At 41.0% G+C, this 20,659-nt stretch overlaps 1 protein-coding gene across 2 annotated transcripts in view; it reads left to right on the plus strand.

Moving 5' to 3' along the window:
• Window positions 1–20,659, plus strand: part of LOC307022574 (cyclin-dependent kinase-like 5) — a 47,714-nt gene that overhangs the window by 7,091 nt on the left and 19,964 nt on the right. Inside the window, exons 4-9 of one of the 2 annotated variants that reach the window (XM_079655409.1) lie at window positions 6,350–6,395; window positions 6,477–6,613; window positions 6,723–6,843; window positions 8,575–8,634; window positions 10,423–10,513; window positions 11,178–11,367. In XM_079655409.1, coding sequence (XP_079511535.1) covers window positions 6,350–6,395; window positions 6,477–6,613; window positions 6,723–6,843; window positions 8,575–8,634; window positions 10,423–10,513; window positions 11,178–11,367 — 645 coding nt within the window. Of the gene's footprint in view, window positions 1–6,047; window positions 6,396–6,476; window positions 6,614–6,722; window positions 6,844–8,574; window positions 8,635–10,422; window positions 10,514–11,177; window positions 11,368–20,659 lie in introns of those variants that run through there. The other variant, XM_079655408.1, reaches the window with a different exon arrangement.

Below are 20,659 nucleotides of genomic sequence, written 5' to 3' on the forward strand. Positions count from 1 at the left end.
AGGGTTTGGGAATTATGGCAGTTTAAAAAATATATATGAAGGCGAATTTCAAGCTGTCCTTCACTCTGACGTCACGCACTCTGAAATCTGAAGAAGGCCTCTTTACCAAGGTCTGAACAATGTTTAATATTTCTAAAAGTGAGAATCAGATTTAAAAGTTTTGTTTCACGAATAATGTCAGAAAGATGTGCAACATTTTAAAGTTGGAATGAGGTTTCTGAGTGAAAGTATGAAGGAACAGTTAGCAGTTGAAGTTGCTTGAAGATTGTTGAAGTCTGAAGAATCTCTCCATTGACTTCAATGTTAAAAATGGGATGTATTATGGGATGTATCTCTGAAATTATGAAAGCTATGAATGAGAAAAGTAATAGCCATCGATTCCCGACCCAGCTGAACGTTTTGATGTTTGAACAGAGTTTCTGCGATGTTCAATGCGGGAGGAGAAGTGGCGCAAAGTAACCCGGCTGAATAATAAAGAATTTTGTGACTGATAGTTTGAATGCTGTGTCAGAATTCCCACTAAATAACACAGAATAAGGTGTGTGTTTCATAATGAGTGTGTGTTGTGGAGCTAACTGTTAGCATCTCTGTTAGCGGGCAGGAAGCAGCTGTCAGACTTTGAGAGACTTTCTGGTTCATGTTTTATTAAGAAGTCGACAGCAGAATTATGGTTCCTCTGTGACGGAGAGGAGGGGTTAACCCGGGTTAGAGAAGGAGCTGCTTCTCTAACCCGGGTTTAAGTGTTTCTGAATGTGGGGCTCACTTTCTGTTTATTTTCATATTTATTTAATATAATAATAATAATAATGACTCCTAACAGTGGGACTTCATCAGAAATCAGTGAAACTGTTCAAACCGCTCTGATCTAAATCCTGATCAGACTCGGGACTGTGGGAACATTTGAGAGAGAGTACACAGAGCTGTGAGAGTGTTTATTCAACAACACACACACACACACACACACACACACACACACACACACACACACACACACACACACACACACACACACACACACACACACACACACACACACACACACACACACACACACACACACACACACACACACACGCACACACACACACACGCTCTCAGCAGTTCCAATGTAGGCCAGATTCCTCTCTGATTTCTGAAGGTTGATGATAAACTCAGGCAGTAACGAGTTTCCTGATCACATGATGTCTCCTGTTGTTAGCGTGTGATCAGCAACATATGATGCACACGCTAACACGCTAACACGCTAATAGGAAGACATGCTGTGGAGGAGGGGGTGTACCTGGCAGCTGAAGTTGACACTGCTTTGGTTTTCCTGGCCTGGTGAGGGTCCCTGAATGCCTCATGGCTGCAGACTATGATAGCAGAGTGAGTGAGCGCAGATCTGAGACATGGATAAAGATCAGACTGCAGCTGATCTTTAGTCAGATCTTCAGGAATAATGTTCCTCACATGGATTAAAGATCGCAGACTGAAATGGTCACAGTAGAGTTTCAACCTGGTCGAGATAGACTCTAAGCTAAGTTGATATATAGTCAGAGAGCTGCAGTAATCTCCTGCTGATGTTCAGGTGAATATCAGTGTGTTTAGTTTAGTTTAGTTTATTTATTTATTTCGAGCGTGTAAAACCAAAGAAAATACAAATGAAACAAAAGGTGATACAGATATGATACAGTACTATACAAATGAATGCAATAACAAAACGAAATATTTAATTAATAATTGGATAATCTGTAGTGTCATTGTCTGGTATCAATAAACAACAAAGTTTTAACTAATTACACGTCCGAAAAGGGGTCGGAAGAAGTTTACACTTATTTAATCCGACCCCTTCTCGCTTTTTTTCTTTACATCTTAATATATGTTAACATACAATATAAATGTATACTTATAATCTTGAATAATTCATAAATAGAATACAAAACAAGAATATAAATAGTTATGGTTTAGCAGTTTCCTTCCTGCACCTTTATACCTCTTTTTGAATAGTTTGATGTTTGGACATCCCTTTAGCTCCTCACTCACATTGTTCCAGATCTTCACCCCACAAACAGAAACACAGAAACGTCTCTTTGTTGTGCGCACCCTAACATTAGTGAATATAAATGAACCACGTAAATAATAATTCCCTTGTCTTTCATTGAACATTATCTGAATATTCCCAGGTCATTGAACGTGTTTTGCCTTAAACATGATTAGTGCAATTTGGAATTCAACAAGATCTGACCGTTTTAATCATTTTAGCTCTAAGAATAATGGGTTTGTATGATCCCTATAGCCGACATTTTAAATAAGTCTTATTGCTGTTTTTTGTAGAATAAATAGGGATTGTGTTGTAGTTTTATAATTACTGCCCCAAACCTCTGCACAGTAACTTAAATAAGGTAACAATGAACAGTAAAGAGAGGGAATTTTTAATGGAATTTTGAATTTTGATCAAGAATCTGTTTTGCCTTGTTTCATATTGCAATACTTCTTGAGACTTTGGAATGAATATGTTTTGTGTTTCCAGCTCAGTTTCTCATCAATTGTGATTCCAAGGAATTTATGTTCTTTAACTCTCTCAATGTAAATCCCATCTATCATAATGGATGCTTGTGTATCGCTATTTCCAAATATGATTAATGTTGTTTTATTCAAGTTTAATGATAACTTATTACTGTTTAGCCATAGCTTTAGTTTGCATATTTCAGCTGTGATCTCTTCCAATAGTAGCTGTACATTGTCCCTAGAACAAAATATATTAGTGTCATCAGCAAACAAAACAAACTTGAGTACTCTCGATACATTGCATATTTCATTAATATACATAATAAATAGCTTCGGCCCCAATACTGACCCCTGGGGGACACCGCATGTAATGTCCAAATATGAAGAACAACACTCTCCCAGCTTCACAAACTGCTGCCTGTTGGTTAAATAACTCCGTACCCATTCCAAAACTACTCCCCTGATTCCATAACGTTCCAGTTTCTTTATTAACATGTCATGATTAATTGTGTCAAATGCTTTTTTTAGGTCAATGAATATTCCAATGGCATGTTTCTTTTGGTCAATTGAGCTAGTCATTTTTTCAAGTGAGTCTATTAAAGCCATCGATGTTGATCTATTGGCTCTGAATCCGTATTGACTTTCGGTGAGAAGTTTGTGTTTTTCTATGAAATTGTCTGTTATTGAAAAGCTTTTCAAGAATCTTTGAGAATTGTGGTCGAAGTGAGACAGGGCTGTAGTTTGTGAAGTGATGTTTGTTCCCAGCTTTGAACAAAGGTATGACTTTTGCTATTTTCATTTTGTTAGGAAATGCACCAGTTAGGAATGATAGGTATGTGTGTGAATGGTTTTGAAATAACACCTATAACCTTTTTTAATACAGTCATGTCAATGTCATCACAATCGGTAGATTTTTTGTTTTTACATTTCGTTACAATATCAACTACTTCCCTTTCATGCACTGCTGTGAGGAACATTGAGGAAGGATTACGTTTTATTAAGTTTTCCAGCTTTTTTTCTGATGTTCCTCCATCAGGGATTTTGACTCCTAATTCAGGTCCAATATTTACAAAGAAATCATTGAAACTGTTGGAAACAACATCCATATGTTCCTCTCAATTAAGTATGTGGGATAACTCCTTTTTCTAGAGCCAATTTTTATAATACTACTCAGTGTGCTCCATAATCCTTTAATGTTGTTTTTAATTTTGTCTAGTATTTTCCGATAGTATTCACTTTTGCAGGTCCTTATTATAATTGTTAATTTATTTTTATATTTTTTTATATCTAATCTCTGTCTCTTCTGTTTTATTTCACATGAAATCTCTATACAATACATTTTTATTTTTACAGGCATTTTGTAAACCCCTTGTGATCCATGGACTTTCGGCATATTTCATTTTTCTACTGTATTTGACGATTGGGCAGTATGTATTATATAATGATAAAACAATTCTCAGGAATTGATCATATGCACTGTTAATATTGTTTTCTTTGTATAAATCATCCCATCTTTGTGCCAGTAAGGCATTTTTTAAAGCGTTCATAGCTTCCTCTGAACTAACTCGTCTGTATTGAATAGCTTTGTCTGGCATGTTATTACTGTAGTTTCTGTCATAAACTGCAAATACTGGTAGGTGGTCACGTATATCACACAGGGTAGTGTCTCTAGTTTAAAGAGTCCCCTCCTGCTGATGTTCAGGTGTATATCAGTATGTAGTGTCTCTAGTTTAAAGAGTCCTCTCCTGCTGATGTTCAGGTGTATATCAGTATGTAGTGTCTCTACTTTAAAGAGTCCTCTCCTGCTGATGTTCAGGTGTATATCAGTATGTAGTGTCTCTACTTTAAAGAGTTCTCTCCTGCTTATGTTCAGGTGTATATCAGTATGTAGTGTCTCTACTTTAAAGAGTCCTCTCCTGCTGATGTTCAGGTGTATATCAGTATGTAGTGTCTCTACTTTAAAGAGTTATCTCCTGCTGAAGTTCAGGTGTATATCAGTATGTAGTGTCTCTACTTTAAAGAGTCCTCTCCTGCTGATGTTCAGGTGTATATCAGTATGTAGTGTCTCTACTTTAAAGAGTCCTCTCCTGCTGATGTTCAGGTGTATATCAGTATGTAGTTTCTCTACTTTAAAGAGTCCTCTCCTGCTGATGTTCAGGTGTATATCAGTATGTAGCGTCTCTACTTTAAAGAGTCCTCTCCTGCTGATGTTCAGGTGTATATCAGTATGTAGCGTATCTGCTTTAAAGAGTCCTCTCCTGCTGATGTTCAGGTGTATATCAGTATGTAGTGTCTCTAATTTAAAGAGTCCTCTCCTGCTGATGTTCAGATGTATATCAGTATGTAGTGTATCTACTTTAAAGAGTCCTCTCCTAATGTTGTTCAGGTGTATATCAGTATGTAGTGTCTCTACTTTAAAGAGTCCTCTCCTGCTGATGTTCAGGTGTATATCAGTATGTAGTGTCTCTAGTTTAAAGAGTCCTCTCCTGCTGATGTTCAGGTGTATATCAGTATGTAGTGTCTCTAGTTTAAAGAGTCCTCTCCTGCTGATGTTCAGGTGTATATCAGTATGTAGTGTCTCTACTTTAAAAAGTCCTCTCCTGCTGATGTTCAGGTGTATATCAGTATGTAGTGTCTCTACTTTAAAGAGTCCTCTCCTGCTGATGTTCAGGTGTATATCAGTATGTAGTGTCTCTACTTTAAAGAGTCCTCTCCTGCTGATGTTCAGGTGTATATCAGTATGTAGTGTCTCTACTTTAAAGAGTCCTCTCCTGCTGATGTTCAGGTGTATATCAGTAGTGTCTCTACTTTAAAGAGTCCTCTACTGCTGATGTTCAGGGGTATATCAGTATCTAGTGTCTCTACTTTAAAGAGTCCTCTCCTGCTGATGTTTAGGTGTATATCAGTATGTAGTGTCTCTACTTTAAAGAGTCCTCTCCTGCTGATGTTCAGGTGTATATCAGTAAGTAGTGTCTCTACTTTAAAGAGTCCTCTCCTGCTGATGTTCAGGTGTATATCAGTATGTAGTGTCTCTACTTTAAAGAGTCCTCCCCCCATGAGGGTGCAGTTATTTCTGCACAAACTGGGACACCAGAGTCATGTCTGTCAGTGAGGGGGGGGGGGAGTTTCGGGAAATGGGTCACCATGAGAGGAGTCGATGATGATGATGATGATGATGATGATGATGATGATGATGATGATGATATATATATTTTAATATCTTCAGGGTCTTTTCTTGGTTTTAAATGTTGCATTATAAGAAAGTTATAAATGTTATCACTTCTAATTCTTGCTTTTACCCAATTATTGATTATATCCTCATTAATAAAGATTAAATATAAAATAATATAAAATGCAACTTTTAATATTTTTGTAAAGCAGCAGCCGCCTAGAGGTTTCTGATAAAGAGTATAGTCATGTTTTATTAACTGTCCCGCCTCTTTACAAAATGCTAAATAACTGGAGCAGTGCTGTGAGCTATAAAGAGACCAGCCAGCAGGAAACAGGAAGTAGGACACCAGGGGAACGAGGAGAAACGGGGCTAAAGAGAGACTTCAACATGTCTCAGTTGAACTGAATCTCTCAACGTGCCGACGTCCAAAAGGTTTTCATGTTCGCATTTCAGCAGAGAGTCATGATAGAATCAGATAAACCAGTGCTAGGGTTTGAGCTTTACATTCAAAGCCTGATTCCTGCTTCCAGTCTGAAACACCATTTTGTATTTGACTTTATCTTTACCTTTACCTTGTGTGAATCCTGTTTTTAACTCTGACCCTGCTGCTGCTATAAACGCCTGAGTTTCCCCACGGGGATAAAGAAAGTTCCATCTGATCGTCTCTTATGATCTCTGCTCTGTGTTCAGGACACCAATGAAATCGTGGCCATCAAGAAATTCAAGGACAGTGAAGGTGAGAGCAGACCTGCAGAGAAAACAGCCTCATAAACCCCTCTACACCAGTATTAATGTGTGTGTGTGTGTGTGTGAGCAGAGAATGAGGAGGTTAAGGAGACCACGCTGCGGGAGCTGAAGATGCTCCGGACCCTGAAGCAGGAGAACATCGTGGAGCTGAAGGAGGCGTTCCGCCGCCGCGGAAAACTCTACCTGGTGTTCGAGTACGTGGAGAAGGTGAGTCATTCATCATCTTCATCATCATCATTGTTCATTATATAATGCACCAGGTTTACCCCCCGTTCTTTATCCTGATGTGTTCTATATATTTATATTTCCTGGTCAGAACATGCTGGAGCTGCTGGAAGAATTACCGAACGGCGTTCCGACCGACAAAGTTCGCAGCTACATCTTCCAGCTGATCCGCGCCATCCACTGGTGCCACAAACACGACATCGTCCATAGGGGTAACTCCACCTATTGTTACTTTATTTGATTTTGCCAACTACATAAATACATTGTTCGGATTAGGCAAGCTGCGTCTTATTACACATAATAACGTCAACTAATAATGCCCCGACCAGCTTTGACTCTGTGTGCAGGACCTCAAAGCCGTGAGATGTGTTCAGGTACGATGGGTACGGTGAGATGTGTTCAGGTACGATGGGTACGGTGATATGTGTTCAGGTACAATGGGTCCGGTGAGATGTGTTCAGGTACGATGGGTAAGGTGAGATGTGTTCAGGTACGATGGGTACGGTGAAATGTGTTCAGGTTAGATGGGTACGGTGAGATGTGTTCAGGTAGGATGGGTACGGTGAGATGTGTTCAGGTACGATGGGTATGGTGAGATGTGTTCAGGTACGATGGGTACGGTGACATGTGTTCAGGTACGATGGATACGGTGAGATGTGTTCAGATACGATGGGTACGCTGAAATGTGTTCAGGTTTGATGGGTACGGTGAGATGTGTTCAGGTACGATGGGTACGCTGAGATCTGTTCAGGTACGATGGGTACGGTGGGGTGTGTTCAAGTACGATGGGTACGTTGAGATGTGTTCAGGTACGATGGGTACGGTAAGATGTGTTCATGTACGATGGGTACTGTGAGATGTGTTCAGGTACGATTGGTACGGTGAGATGTGTTCAGGTTCGATAGGTACGGTGAGATGTGTTCAGGTACGATAGGTACGGTGAGATGTGTTCAGGTACGATGGGTACGCTGAGATGTGTTCAGATACAATGGGTACGCTGAGATGTGTTCAGGTACGATGGGTACGGTGAGATGTGTTCAGGTACGATGGGTACGCTAAGATGTGTTCAGATACGATAGGTACGCTGAGATGTGTTCAGGTATGATGGGTACGGTGAGATGTGTTCAGGTAGGATGGGTACGGTGAGATGTGTTCAGGTAGGATGGGTACGCTGAGATGTGTTCAGGTACAATGGGTACGGTGAGATGTGTTCAGGTACGATGGGTACGGTGAGATGTGTTCAAGTACGATGGGTACGCTGAGATGTGTTCAGATACGATGGGTACGGTGAGATGTGTTCAGGTACAATGGGTACGCTGAGATGTGTTCAGGTACGATGGGTACGGTGAGATGTGTTCAGGTACGATGGGTACGGTGAGATGTGTTCAGATACGATGGGTACGGTGAGATGTGTTCAGGTACGACGGGTACGCTGAGATGTGTTCAGATACGATGGGTTAGGCGAGATGTGTTCAGGTACGATGGGTACGGTGAGATGTGTTCAGATACGATGGGTACGGCGAGATGTGTTCAGGTACGATGGGTACGCTGAGATGTGTTCAGATACGATGGGTACGGTGAGATGTGTTCAGGTACGATGGGTACGCTGAGATGTGTTCAGGTACGATGGGTACGCTGAGATGTGTTCAGGTACGATGGGTACGCTGAGATGTGGGTCAGCTGAAGGTTCAGATGCTCTTTTTGAGGCTGATTCAGCGTTCAGGAAGCAGATGGCGGTGTGAGCGTTTGGCTCAGAGCGACTCAGCGATCTCCAAAAGGCCTGCAGGAAACACACGGCACACATATGACACAGAGACAACTTCATGAATTCATCATGATGACAATCTGTGTTTGCTCTCACAGAAATAAGTTCTGACTCTGCTGTGTTCACGTGTTTACGCACAGAAAAACATATAAATATATCATGTACTCTTCCTCCTCAGACATAAAGCCAGAGAACCTCCTCATCAGCTCCGATGACGTCCTGAAGCTGTGTGACTTTGGTGAGAACCTCACACTACACACACCCACACACTACACACACACACCACAGTATTGTCAGCGGAGATATTTTGGTCTGCAAGCCTCCGGAGGGCAGCGGCTTGATCTGAAGCTGTGTGTCCTTTATCCCATCCATTGATCCACACAAAGACAGAAACGGTGATATGATAAAGAAGGGGGGGGGGGGGGGGAATCTGGTAGAAATGGTTTCCTTCCTCTCAGCTCTTCCCTCTTCTCAGTTGTTGAACCGTGTCGGGAAACAAGACGCTAATCCTGTGTCTGCTCCATCTGCTGCTGCATCAACAGAGCGGGGGGGTGGAAAACATGGCACAGCGTGAAGGAGGCGTGTGCTGCGTGTCAGCGAGTCAAAACCCTGCAGAAACATGTTGCTGTTCTTACATGTTACTGCAGACACATCTTACTGTACATACATGTTACTGTTCATACATGTTACTACAGACACATCTTACTGTACATACATGTTACTGTTCATACATGTTACTACAGAGACATGTTACTGTACATACATGTTACTGTTCATACATGTTACTACAGAGACATGTTACTGTACATACATGTTACTACAGAAACATCTTACTGTACATACATGTTACTGTTCATACATGTTACTACAGAGACATGTTACTGTACATACATGTTACTGTACATACATGTTACTACAGAAACATCTTACTGTACATACATGTTACTGTTCATACATGTTACTACAGAGACATGTTACTGTACATACATGTTACTGTTCATACATATTACTGTTCATACATGTTACTGTACATACATGTTACTGTACATACTGTACATGTTACTGTACATACATGTTACTGTTCATACATGTTACTACAGAGACATGTTACTGTGTATACATGTTACTACAGAAACATGTTACTGCAGAGACATGTTACTGTACATACATGTTACTGTTCATACATGATACTACAGAAACATGTAACTGTTCATACATGTTAATACAGAAACATGTTACTTTAGATACATGTTACTACAGAGACCTGTTACTGTTCATACATGTTACTACATAAACATGTTACTGTAGATACATGTTACTGTTCATACATGTTACTGCAGAGACATGTTACTGTACATACATGTTACTGTACATACATGTTACGGTTCATACATGTTACTACATAAACATGTTACTGCAGAGACATGTTACTGTACATACATGTTACTGTTCATACATGTTACTACATAAACATGTTACTGCAGAGACATGTTAGTCTACATACATGTTACTGTTCATACATGTTACTACGAAAACATGTTAGTGTAGATACATGTTACTATACATACATGTTACTGTAGATACATGTTACTGTACATACATGTTACTCTACATACATGTTACTGTGCATATATGTTACTCTACATACATGTTACTGTGCATACAGGTTACTGTACATACATGTTACTGTACATACATGTTACTGCACATACAGGTTACTGTGCATACAGGTTACTGTACATACATGTTACTGTACATACATGTTACTATACATACATGTTACTGTGCATACAGGTTACTATACATACATGTTACTGTGCATACAGGTTATTGTACATACATGTTACTGTACATACATGTTACTGCACATACATGTTACTAGGAGGGCTGATCATGTCTTATATCTGCAGTCTGAATCCTAACGAGCACTCAGAGATGGACCAGTTTCAGGTATCAGCAGGTACAGGTTATAAAACAGCTTTTTAATGAAGCTCCTCATTAAACTGCACTACTTCTTCTCTTTCAGGCTTCGCTCGAAATCTCTCTGAGGGAACCGATGCCAACTACACGGAGTATGTGGCGACGCGCTGGTACCGATCCCCAGAGCTGCTGCTGGGGTACGACACTAAGCTTTTTATAACCCCAGGGTTTCTATAACCCTTCTGATGACTGATGCAGGGTCTCTATAACCCCTCACTGTGCTGCAGGGTCTCTATAACCCCTCACTGTGTGCTGCAGGGTCTCTATAACCCCTCACCGTGTGCTACAGGGTCTCTATAACCCCTCACATGGTCTCTATAACCCCTCACTGTGCTACAGGGTCTCTATAACCCATCACTGTGTGCTGCAGGGTCTTTATAACCCCTCACATGGTCTCTATAACCCCTCACTGTGCTGCAGGGTCTAACCCCTCACTATGCTGCAGGGTCTCTATAACCCCTCACTGTGTGCTACAGGGTCTCTATAACCCCTCACATGGTCTCTATAACCCCTCACTGTGCTACAGGGTCTCTATAACACCTCACTGTGCTGCAGGGTCTCTATAACCCCTCACTGTGTGCTGCAGGGTCTCTATAACCCCTCACTGTGTGCTACAGGGTCTCTATAACCCCTCACATGGTCTCTATAACCCCTCACTGTACTACAGGGTCTCTATAACCCCTCACTGTGTGCTGCAGGGTCTTTATAACCCCTCACATGGTCTCTATAACCCCTCACTGTCCTGCAGGGTCTCTATAACCCCTCACAGGGCCTTTATAACCCCTCACTCCCCTGCTGCAGGGCTCCGTACGGGAAGGCGGTGGACATGTGGTCGGTGGGCTGCATCTTGGGGGAGCTGAGCGACGGGCAGCCTCTGTTTCCGGGGGAAAGCGAGATTGATCAACTGTTCACCATCCAGAAGGTGCTGGGACCCCTCCCTCCGGAGCAGATGAAGCTCTTCTACAACAATCCTCGCTTCCACGGCCTGCGGGTAAGCCCACCTTTTCTACCTCAACCCCCCCCCCCCCTGTTCCCTGCTCTGTCCCGAGAAATGTATAGTTTATAACGTACCTTCTGTAATCACTGATTAATGTTGGACTGTAAAGTGTTTCCGTCCCAGCAGCCAGCTCACGACTCAGAGACTCTTCACTCAGTTCTGTCTTCTCAAAACTGTCAAACAAAGGAATGGTAGGGACACACACAAATGCAGGACACACAGAACAAATCTGTATCCTCAGGTAATCCAGGCTGAGCAGGGCCAAACAGAACCCCCCCATGAACGATAAACAAGGATCTGACAAACACTGACAGAGAGAAACATCAGGGATGTGATTAAAAGATATTCAGTTTATAAAAAAACAGGGAAAAGATGAGACGCTGAATCGTAACTTGAATCAATTCTAGAAACATTATTCCTCCTCTCTGGACTTCTTTCTGCTTTCTGTCTCTCTGCCTCCCCCTCGTTTCTCTGTCTTTATTCCTCGCTGTTCTTGTTGTGTTTCTGTGACGGATCAGTGACTCACACTGCATCATCTTCCTGCTCCCAGAGAAACCCTGCTGCAGACACAGGCCAGCAAACAGCCCTATGAACACCTGAACACATCACAGAGAACACCTGAACACATCAGAGAGAACACCTGAACACATCACAGAGAACACCTGAACACATCAGAGAGAACACCTGAACACATCACAGAGAACACCTGAACACATCACAGAGAACACCTGAACACATCAGAGAGAACACCTGAACACATCACAGAGAACACCTGAACACAGAGAACACCTGAACACATCACAGAGAACACCTGAACACATCACATAAAACACCTGAACACATCACAGAGAATACCTGAACACATCACAGAGAACACCTGAACACAGAGAACACCTGAACACATCACAGAGAACACCTGAACGCATCAGAGAGAAAACCTGAACACATCACAGAGAACACCTGAACACATCACAGAGAACACCTGAACACAGAGAACACCTGAACACATCACAGAGAACACCTGAACACAGAGAACACCTGAACACATCACAGAGAACACCTGAACACATCACAGAAAACACATGAACACATCAGAGAGAACACCTGAACAAATCACAGAGAACACCTGAACACATCAGAGAGAACACCTGAACACATCACAGAGAACACCTGAACACAGAGAACACCTGAACACATCACAGAGAACACCTGAACACATCACAGAGAACACCTGAACACATCACAGAGAACACCTGAACACATCACAGAGAACACCTGAACACAGAGAACACTTGAACACATCAGAGAGAACACCTGAACACATCACAGAGAACACCTGAACACATCACAGAGAACCCCTGAACACATCACAGACACCACCTGAACACATCAGAGAGAACACCTGAACACATCACTGACACCACCTGAACACATCACAGAGAACACCTGAACACATCAGAGAAGACACCTGAACATATCACAGACACCTCCTGAACACGTCACAGAGAACACCTGAACATGGATAGTTATGTATTGCTTGTTAGTTGTATTGTTGGTGATTGTTAGTGATTGTTTGTGATTGCTGGTGATAGTTGGGGATTGTTAGGTATTGTTGGTGATTGCTGGTGATTGTTGGGGATTGTTATGTATTGTTGGTGATTGCTGGTGATATTAGGTGTTGTTGGTGATTGCTGGTGATTGTTAGGTATTGTTGGTGACTGTTGCTGATTGTTATTGATATTAGATATTGTTGGTGATTGTTGGTGATTGTTGGTGATTGTTGGTGATTGTTAGGTATTGTTGGGGATTGTGATTGATTGCTGGTGATTGCTGGTGATTGTTGGGGATTGTAAGGTATTGTTGGTGATTGTTGGTGATTGCTGGTGATTGCTGGTGATTGTTGGTGATTGTTAGGTATTGTTGGGGATTGTGAGTGATTGCTGGTGATTGCTGGTGATTGTTGGTGATTGTGAGTGATTGTTGGGGATTGTTAGGTATTGTTGGTAATTGTTGGTGATTGCTGGTGATTGTTGGTGATTGTTAGGTGTTGTTGGTGATTGCTGGTGATTGTTAGGTATTGTTGGTGACTGTTGCTGATTGCTGTTGATATTAGGTATTGTTGGGGATTGTGAGTGATTGTTGGGGATTGTTAGGGATTGTTAGGTATTTTTTGTGATTGCTGGTGATTGTTGGGGATTGTTATGTATTGTTGGTGATTGCTGGTGATATTAGGTGTTGTTGGTGATTGCTGGTGATTGTTAGGTATTGTTGGTGATTGCTGGTGATTGTTGGGGATTGTTATGTATTGTTGGTGATTGCTGGTGATATTAGGTGTTGTTGGTGATTGCTGGTGATTGTTAGGTATTGTTGGTGACTGTTGCTGATTGCTGTTGATATTAGATATTGTTGCTGATTGTTGCTGATTGTTGGGGATTGTTGGTGATTGTTGTTGATTATTAGGTATTGTTGGCGCTTGTTGGTGATTGCTGGTGATTGTTGGTGATTGTTAGGTATTGTTGGGGATTGTGAGTGATTGCTGGTGATTGCTGGTGATTGTTGGTGATTGTGAGTGATTGTTGGGGATTGTTAGGTATTGTTGGTGACTGTTGCTGATTGCTGTTGATATTAGGTATTGTTGGGGATTGTGAGTGATTGTTGGTGATTGCTAGGGATTGTTGGTGATTGTTGGTGATTGCTGGTGATATTAGGTATTGTTGGGGATTGTTGGTGATATTAGGTATTGTTGGTGATTGCTGGTGATTCTTGGTGATTGTTAGGCATTGTTGGTGATTGCTGGTGATTAGATATTGTTGGAGATTGTGAGTGATTGTTGGGGATTGTTAGGTATTGTTGGTGACTGTTGGTGATTGCTGGTGATATTAGATATTGTAGCTGATTGCTGGTGATATAAGGTGTTGTTGGTTATTGCTGGTGATTGCTGGTGATGTTAGATATTGTTGCTGATTGCTGGTGATATTAGGTATTGTTGGGGATTGTGAGTGATTGTTGGTGATTGTTGGTGATTGGTAGGTATTGTTCGGGATTGTGAGTGATTGTTAGGTATTGTTGGTGATTGCTGGTGATTGTTGGGGATTGTTAGGTATTGTTGCTGATTGCTGGTGATATTAGGTGTTGTTGGTGATTGCTGGTGATATTAGGTGTTGTTGGTGATTGCTGGTGATATTAGGTATTGTTGGTGACTGTTGCTGATTAATGTTGATATTAGATATTGTTGCTGATTGCTGGTGATATTAGGTATTGTTGGGGATTGTGAGTGATTGTTGGTGATTGTTAGGTATTGTTGGTGATTGTTAGGTATTGTTGGTGATTGTTGGTGATTGTTAGGTATTGTTGTGATTGCTGGTGATTGCTGGTGATATAAGATATTGTTGCTGATTGCTGGTGGTATTAGGTATTGTTGGGGATTGTGAGTGATTGTTTGTGATTGCTGGTGATTGTTGGGGATTGTTAGGTATTGTTGGTGATTGTTGGTGATTGTGAGTGATTGTTGGTGATTGTTAGGTATTGTTGGGGATGCTGGTGAATGTTGGTGATTGTTAGTGATTGTTGGGGATTGTTAGGTATTGTTGGTGATTGTTGGTGATGCTGGTGATTGCTGGTGATTGTTAGGTGTTGTTGGTGATTGCTGGTGATATTTAGGTATTGTTGGTGACTGTTGCTGATTGCTGTTGATATTAGGTGTTGTTGGGGATTGTAAGTGATTGTTGGTGATTGTTAGGGATTGCTATTGATTTTATGGTGATTGTTAGGTATTGTTGGTGATTGTTGTTGATTGCTGGTGATATTAGGTATTTTTGGTGATTGCTGGTGATTGCTGGTGATTCTTGGTGATTGTTAGGCATTGTTGGTGATTGCTGGTGATATTAGATATTGTTGCTGATTGCTGGTGATATTAGGTATTGTTGGTTATTGCTGGTGGGTGCTGGTGATATTAGGTATTGTTGGGGATTGTGAGTGATTGTTGTGGATTGTTGGTGATTGTTGGTGAATGTTAGGTATTGTTGGGGATTGTGAGTGATTGTTTGTGATTGTTGGTGATTGTTGGTGAATGTTAGGTATTGTTGGGGATTGTGAGTGATTGTTTGTGATTGTTGGTGATTGTTGGTGAATGTTAGGTATTGTTGGGGATTGTGAGTGATTGTTTGTGATTGTTGGTGATTGTTGGTGAATGTTAGGTATTGTTGGGGATTGTGAGTGATTGTTTGTGATTGTTAGGTATTGTTGGTGATTGTTTGTGATTGCTGGTGATTGTTGGTGATTGTGAGTGATTGTTTGTGATTGTTAGGTTTTGTTGGTGATTGTTGGTGATGGCTGGGGATTGTTAGGTATTGTTGCTGATTGCTGGTGATATTAGGTGTTGTTGCTGATTGCTGGTGATAATAGGTGTTGTTGGTGAATGCTGGTGATATTAGGTATTGTTGGTGACTGTTGCTGATTGCTGGTGATATTAGATGTTGTTGCTGATTGCTGGTGATATTAGGTATTGTTTGGGATTGCTGGTGATTGCTGGTGATAATAGGTATTGTTGGGGATTGTGAGTGATTGTTGGGGATTGTTAGGTATTGTTGGTGACTGTTGGTGATTGCTGGTGATATTAGATATTGTTGCTGATTGCTGGTGATATAAGGTATTGTTGGTGATTGCTGGTGATTGCTGGTGATATTACATATTATTGCTGATTGCTGATGATATTAAGTATTGTTGGGGATTGTGAGTGATTGTTTGTGATTGTTGGTGATTGTTGGTGATTTCTTGTGATTGCTGGTTATTGTTGGTGATTGAGTGATTGTTTGTGATTGTTAGGTATTGTTGGTAATTGTTGGTGATTGCTGGTGATTGTTGGGGATTGTTAGTTATTGTTGCTGATTGCTGGTGATTGTTAGGTATTGTTGGTGATTGTTGTTGATTGTTAGGCGTTGTTGGTGATTGCTGGTGATTTTAGATATTGTTGGTGATTGCTGGTGATATTAGGTATTGTTGGGGATTGTGAGTGATCATTGGGGATTGTTAGGTATTGTTGGTGACTGTTGTTGATTGCTGGTGATATTAGATATTGTTGCTGATTGCTGGTGATATTAGGTATTGTTGGGGTTTGTGAGTTATTGTTTGTGATTGCTGGTGATTGTTGGTGATTGTTGGTGATTGTTAGGTATTGCTGGGGATTGTTTGTGATTGCTGGTGATTGTTGGTGATTGTTAGGTATTGTTGGGGATTGTGAGTGATTGCTGGTGATTGTTGGTGATTGTGAGTGATTGTTGGGGATTGTTAGGTATTGTTGGGGATTGCTGGTGATTGTTGCTGATTGTTGGGGATTCTTGGTGATTGTTGGTGATTGTTAGGTATTGTTGGTGATTGTTGGTGATTGTTAGGTATTGTTGGTTATTGTTAAGTATTGTTGGTGATTGTGATTGTTGGGGATTGTTAGGTATTGCTGGTGATTGCTGGTGATTGTTGGGGATTGTTAGGTATTGTTGCTGATTGCTGGTGATATTAGGTGTTGTTGCTGATTGCTGGTGATATTAGGTATTGTTGGGGATTGTGAGTGACTGTTTGTGATTGCTGGTGATTGTTAAGTATTGTTGGTGATTGTGATTGTTGGGGATTGTTAGGTATTGCTGGTGATTGCTGGTGATTGTTGGGGATTGTTAGGTATTGTTGCTGATTGCTGGTGATATTAGGTGTTGTTGGTGATTGTTGGTGATTGTTAGGTATTGTTGGGGATTGCTGGTGATTGTTGGTGATTGTTGGGGATTGTTAGGTATTGTTGGTGACTGTTGCTGATTGCTGTTGATATTAGATATTGTTGCTGATTGCTGGTGATATGAAGTATTGTTGGGGATTGTTAGGTATTTTTGGGGATTGCTGGTTATTGTTGGGGATTGTTAGGTATTGTTGGTGATTTTTGGTGATTGTTAGATATTGTTGCCGATTGCTGGTGATATTAGGTGTTGTTGGAGATTGCTGGTGATTGTTAGGTATTGTTGGTGAATGTTACTGATTGCTGTCGATATTAGGTATTGTTTGGGATTGTTAGGTATTGTTGGTGATTACTGGTGATATTAGGCATTGTTGGTGATTGTTGGTGATTGTTGCGATTGTTAGGTATTGTTGGTGATTGCTGGTGATTCTTGGTGATTGTTAGGCATTGTTGGTGATTGCTGGTGATTCTTGGTGATTGTTAGGCATTGTTGGTGATTGCTGGTGATATTAGATATTGTTGGTGATTGCTGGTGATATTAGGTATTGTTGGTGATTGCTGGTGATTGTTATTGATTTTTGGGGATTTTTAGGTATTGTTGGCAACTGTTGGTGATTGTTGGTGATCGCTGGCTATATTAGGTATGTTTGTTGATTGTTGGCAATTGCTGAAAAGTTTTTTCTGCTTTATTCATCATTTGTGTCGCGGCTGTTATCAAACCCTGCCACAAACACTGACACATTGACATTATCTGATCAACAGGAGAGAAGACTGAGGACGGTTTACTGATATATTAATCATCAAAAAAAACTTTCCTGGCAACACTTTCAACATTGTGAGTGAACACAGGAAGTTTGGTTGTGGTTTGATCACGTAATCCTCCTTCAGCAGCTTTCTACAACACTCAGTAACGTGTGATTGAAAAAGAACAGCTTCTGGACACTTTGGAGAAATCTCCTACCAACATGAAGTTAGACAGAAGTAGAGAAGGAGGAAGAAAGCAGCAGGGTCCGACTCCTTTGAGCCAGCTGCTGCAGATATACTGTAATAGCTTTAAAATATAATGTTATCAAACATACTTCACTGTGGAACACTCAAGCTCCTATTGGCCAGCGTTCCAACACATTGTACATCATAGGCTAAGGGGCGGGGCATCTCTAAGTGGTTGACCAATCACAACAGAGAGACATGTACAAGTAGAGACACTGCATACTGATATGCACCTGAACATCAGCAGGAGAGGACTCTTTAAAGTAGAGACACTACATACTGATATGCACCTGAACATCAGCAGGAGAGGACTCTTTAAAGTAGAGACACTGCATACTGATACACACTTGAACATCAGCAGGAGAGGACTCTTTAAAGTAGAGACACTACTTACTGATATACACCTGAACATCAGCCGGAGAGGACTCTTTAAAGTAGATACACTACGAACTGATATACACCTGAACATCAGCAGGGGAGGACTCTTTAAAGTAGAGACACTACATACTGATATACACCTGGACATCAGCAGGAGAGGACTCTTTAAAGTAGAGACACTACGTACTGATATACACCTGAACATCAGCAGGAGAAGACTCTTTAAAGTAGAGACACTACGTACTGATATACACCTGAACATCAGCAGGAGAGGACTCTTTAAAGTAGAGACACTACGTACTGATATACACCTGAACATCAGCAGGAGAAGACTCTTTAAAGTAGAGACACTACATACTGATATACATCTGAACATCAGCAGGAGAGGACTCTTTAAAGTAGAGACACTACGTACTGATATACACCTGGACATCAGCAGGAGAGGACTCTTTAAAGTAGAGACACTAAACACTGATATACACCTGAACATCAGCAGGAGAGGACTCTTTAAAGTAGAGACACTACATACTGATATACACCTGAAGATCAGCAGGAGAGGACTCTTTAAAGTTGAGACACTACATACTGATATACACCTGAACATCAGCAGGAGAGGACTCTTTAAAGTAGAGACACTACATACTGATATACACCTGAACATCAGCAGGAGAGGACTCTTTAAAGTAGAGACACTACATACTGATATACACCTGAACATCAGCAGGAGAGGACTCTTTAAAGTAGAGACACTACATACTGATATGCACCTGAAAATCAGCAGGAGAGGACTCTTTAAAGTAGAGACACTACATACTGATATACACCTGAACATCAGCAGGAGAGGACTCTTTAAAGTAGAGACACTACATACTGATATACACCTGAACATCAGCAGGAGAGGACTCTTTAAAGTAGAGACACTACATACTGATGTACACCTGAAGATCAGCAGGAGAGGACTCTTTAAAGTAGAGACACTACATACTGATATACACCTGAACATCAGCAGGAGAGGACTCTTTAAAGTAGAGACACTACTTACTGATATACACCTGAACATCAGCCGGAGAGGACTCTTTAAAGTAGATACACTACGAACTGATATACACCTGAACATCAGCAGGAGAGGACTCTTTAAAGTAGTGACACTACATACTGATATACACCTGAACATCAGCAGGAGAGGAATCTTTAAAGTAGAGACACTACGTACTGATATACATCTGAACATCAGCAGGAGAGGACTCTTTAAAGTAGATACACTACGAACTGATATACACCTGAACATCAGCAGGAGAGGACTCTTTAAAGTAGTGACACTACATACTGATATACACCTGAACATCAGCAGGAGAGGACTCTTTAAAGTAGAGACACTACACACTGATATACACCTGCACATCAGCAGGAGAGGACTCTTTAAAGTAGAGACACTACGTACTGATATACACCTGAACATCAGCAGGAGAGGACTCTTTAAAGTAGAGACACTACATGCTGATATACACTTGAACATCAGCTGGAGAGGACTTTTTAAAGTAGAGACACTACATACTGATATACACCTGAACATCAGCAGGAGAGGACTCTTTAAAGTAGAGACACTAAACACTGATATACACCTGAACATCAGCAGGAGAGGACTCTTTAAAGTAGAGACACTACGTACTGATATACACCTGAACATCAGCAGGAGAAGACTCTTTAAAGTAGAGACACTACATACTGATATACACCTGAACATCATCAGGAGAGGACTCTTTAAAGTAGAGACACTACGTACTGATATACACCTGAACATCAGCAGGAGAGGACTCTTTAAAGTAGAGACACTACACACTGATATACACCAGAACATCAGCAGGAGAGGACTCTTTAAAGTAGAGACACTACGTACTGATATACACCTGAACATTAGCAGGAGAAGACTCTTTAAAGTAGAGACACTACATACTGATATACACTTGAACATCAGCAGGAGAGGACTCTTTAAAGTAGAGACACTACATACTGATATACACCTGAAGATCAGCAGGAGAGGACTCTTTAAAGTAGAGCCACTACATACTGATATACACCTGAACATCAGCAGGAGAGGACTCTTTAAAGTAGAGACACTACATACTGATATACACCTGAACATCAGCAGGAGAAGACTCTTTAAAGTAGAGACACTACATACTGATATACACCTGAACA

Source organism: Notothenia rossii (assembly GCF_949606895.1).
Source record: "Notothenia rossii genome assembly, chromosome: 1".
Classification (NCBI taxonomy): Eukaryota; Metazoa; Chordata; class Actinopteri; order Perciformes; family Nototheniidae; genus Notothenia; species Notothenia rossii.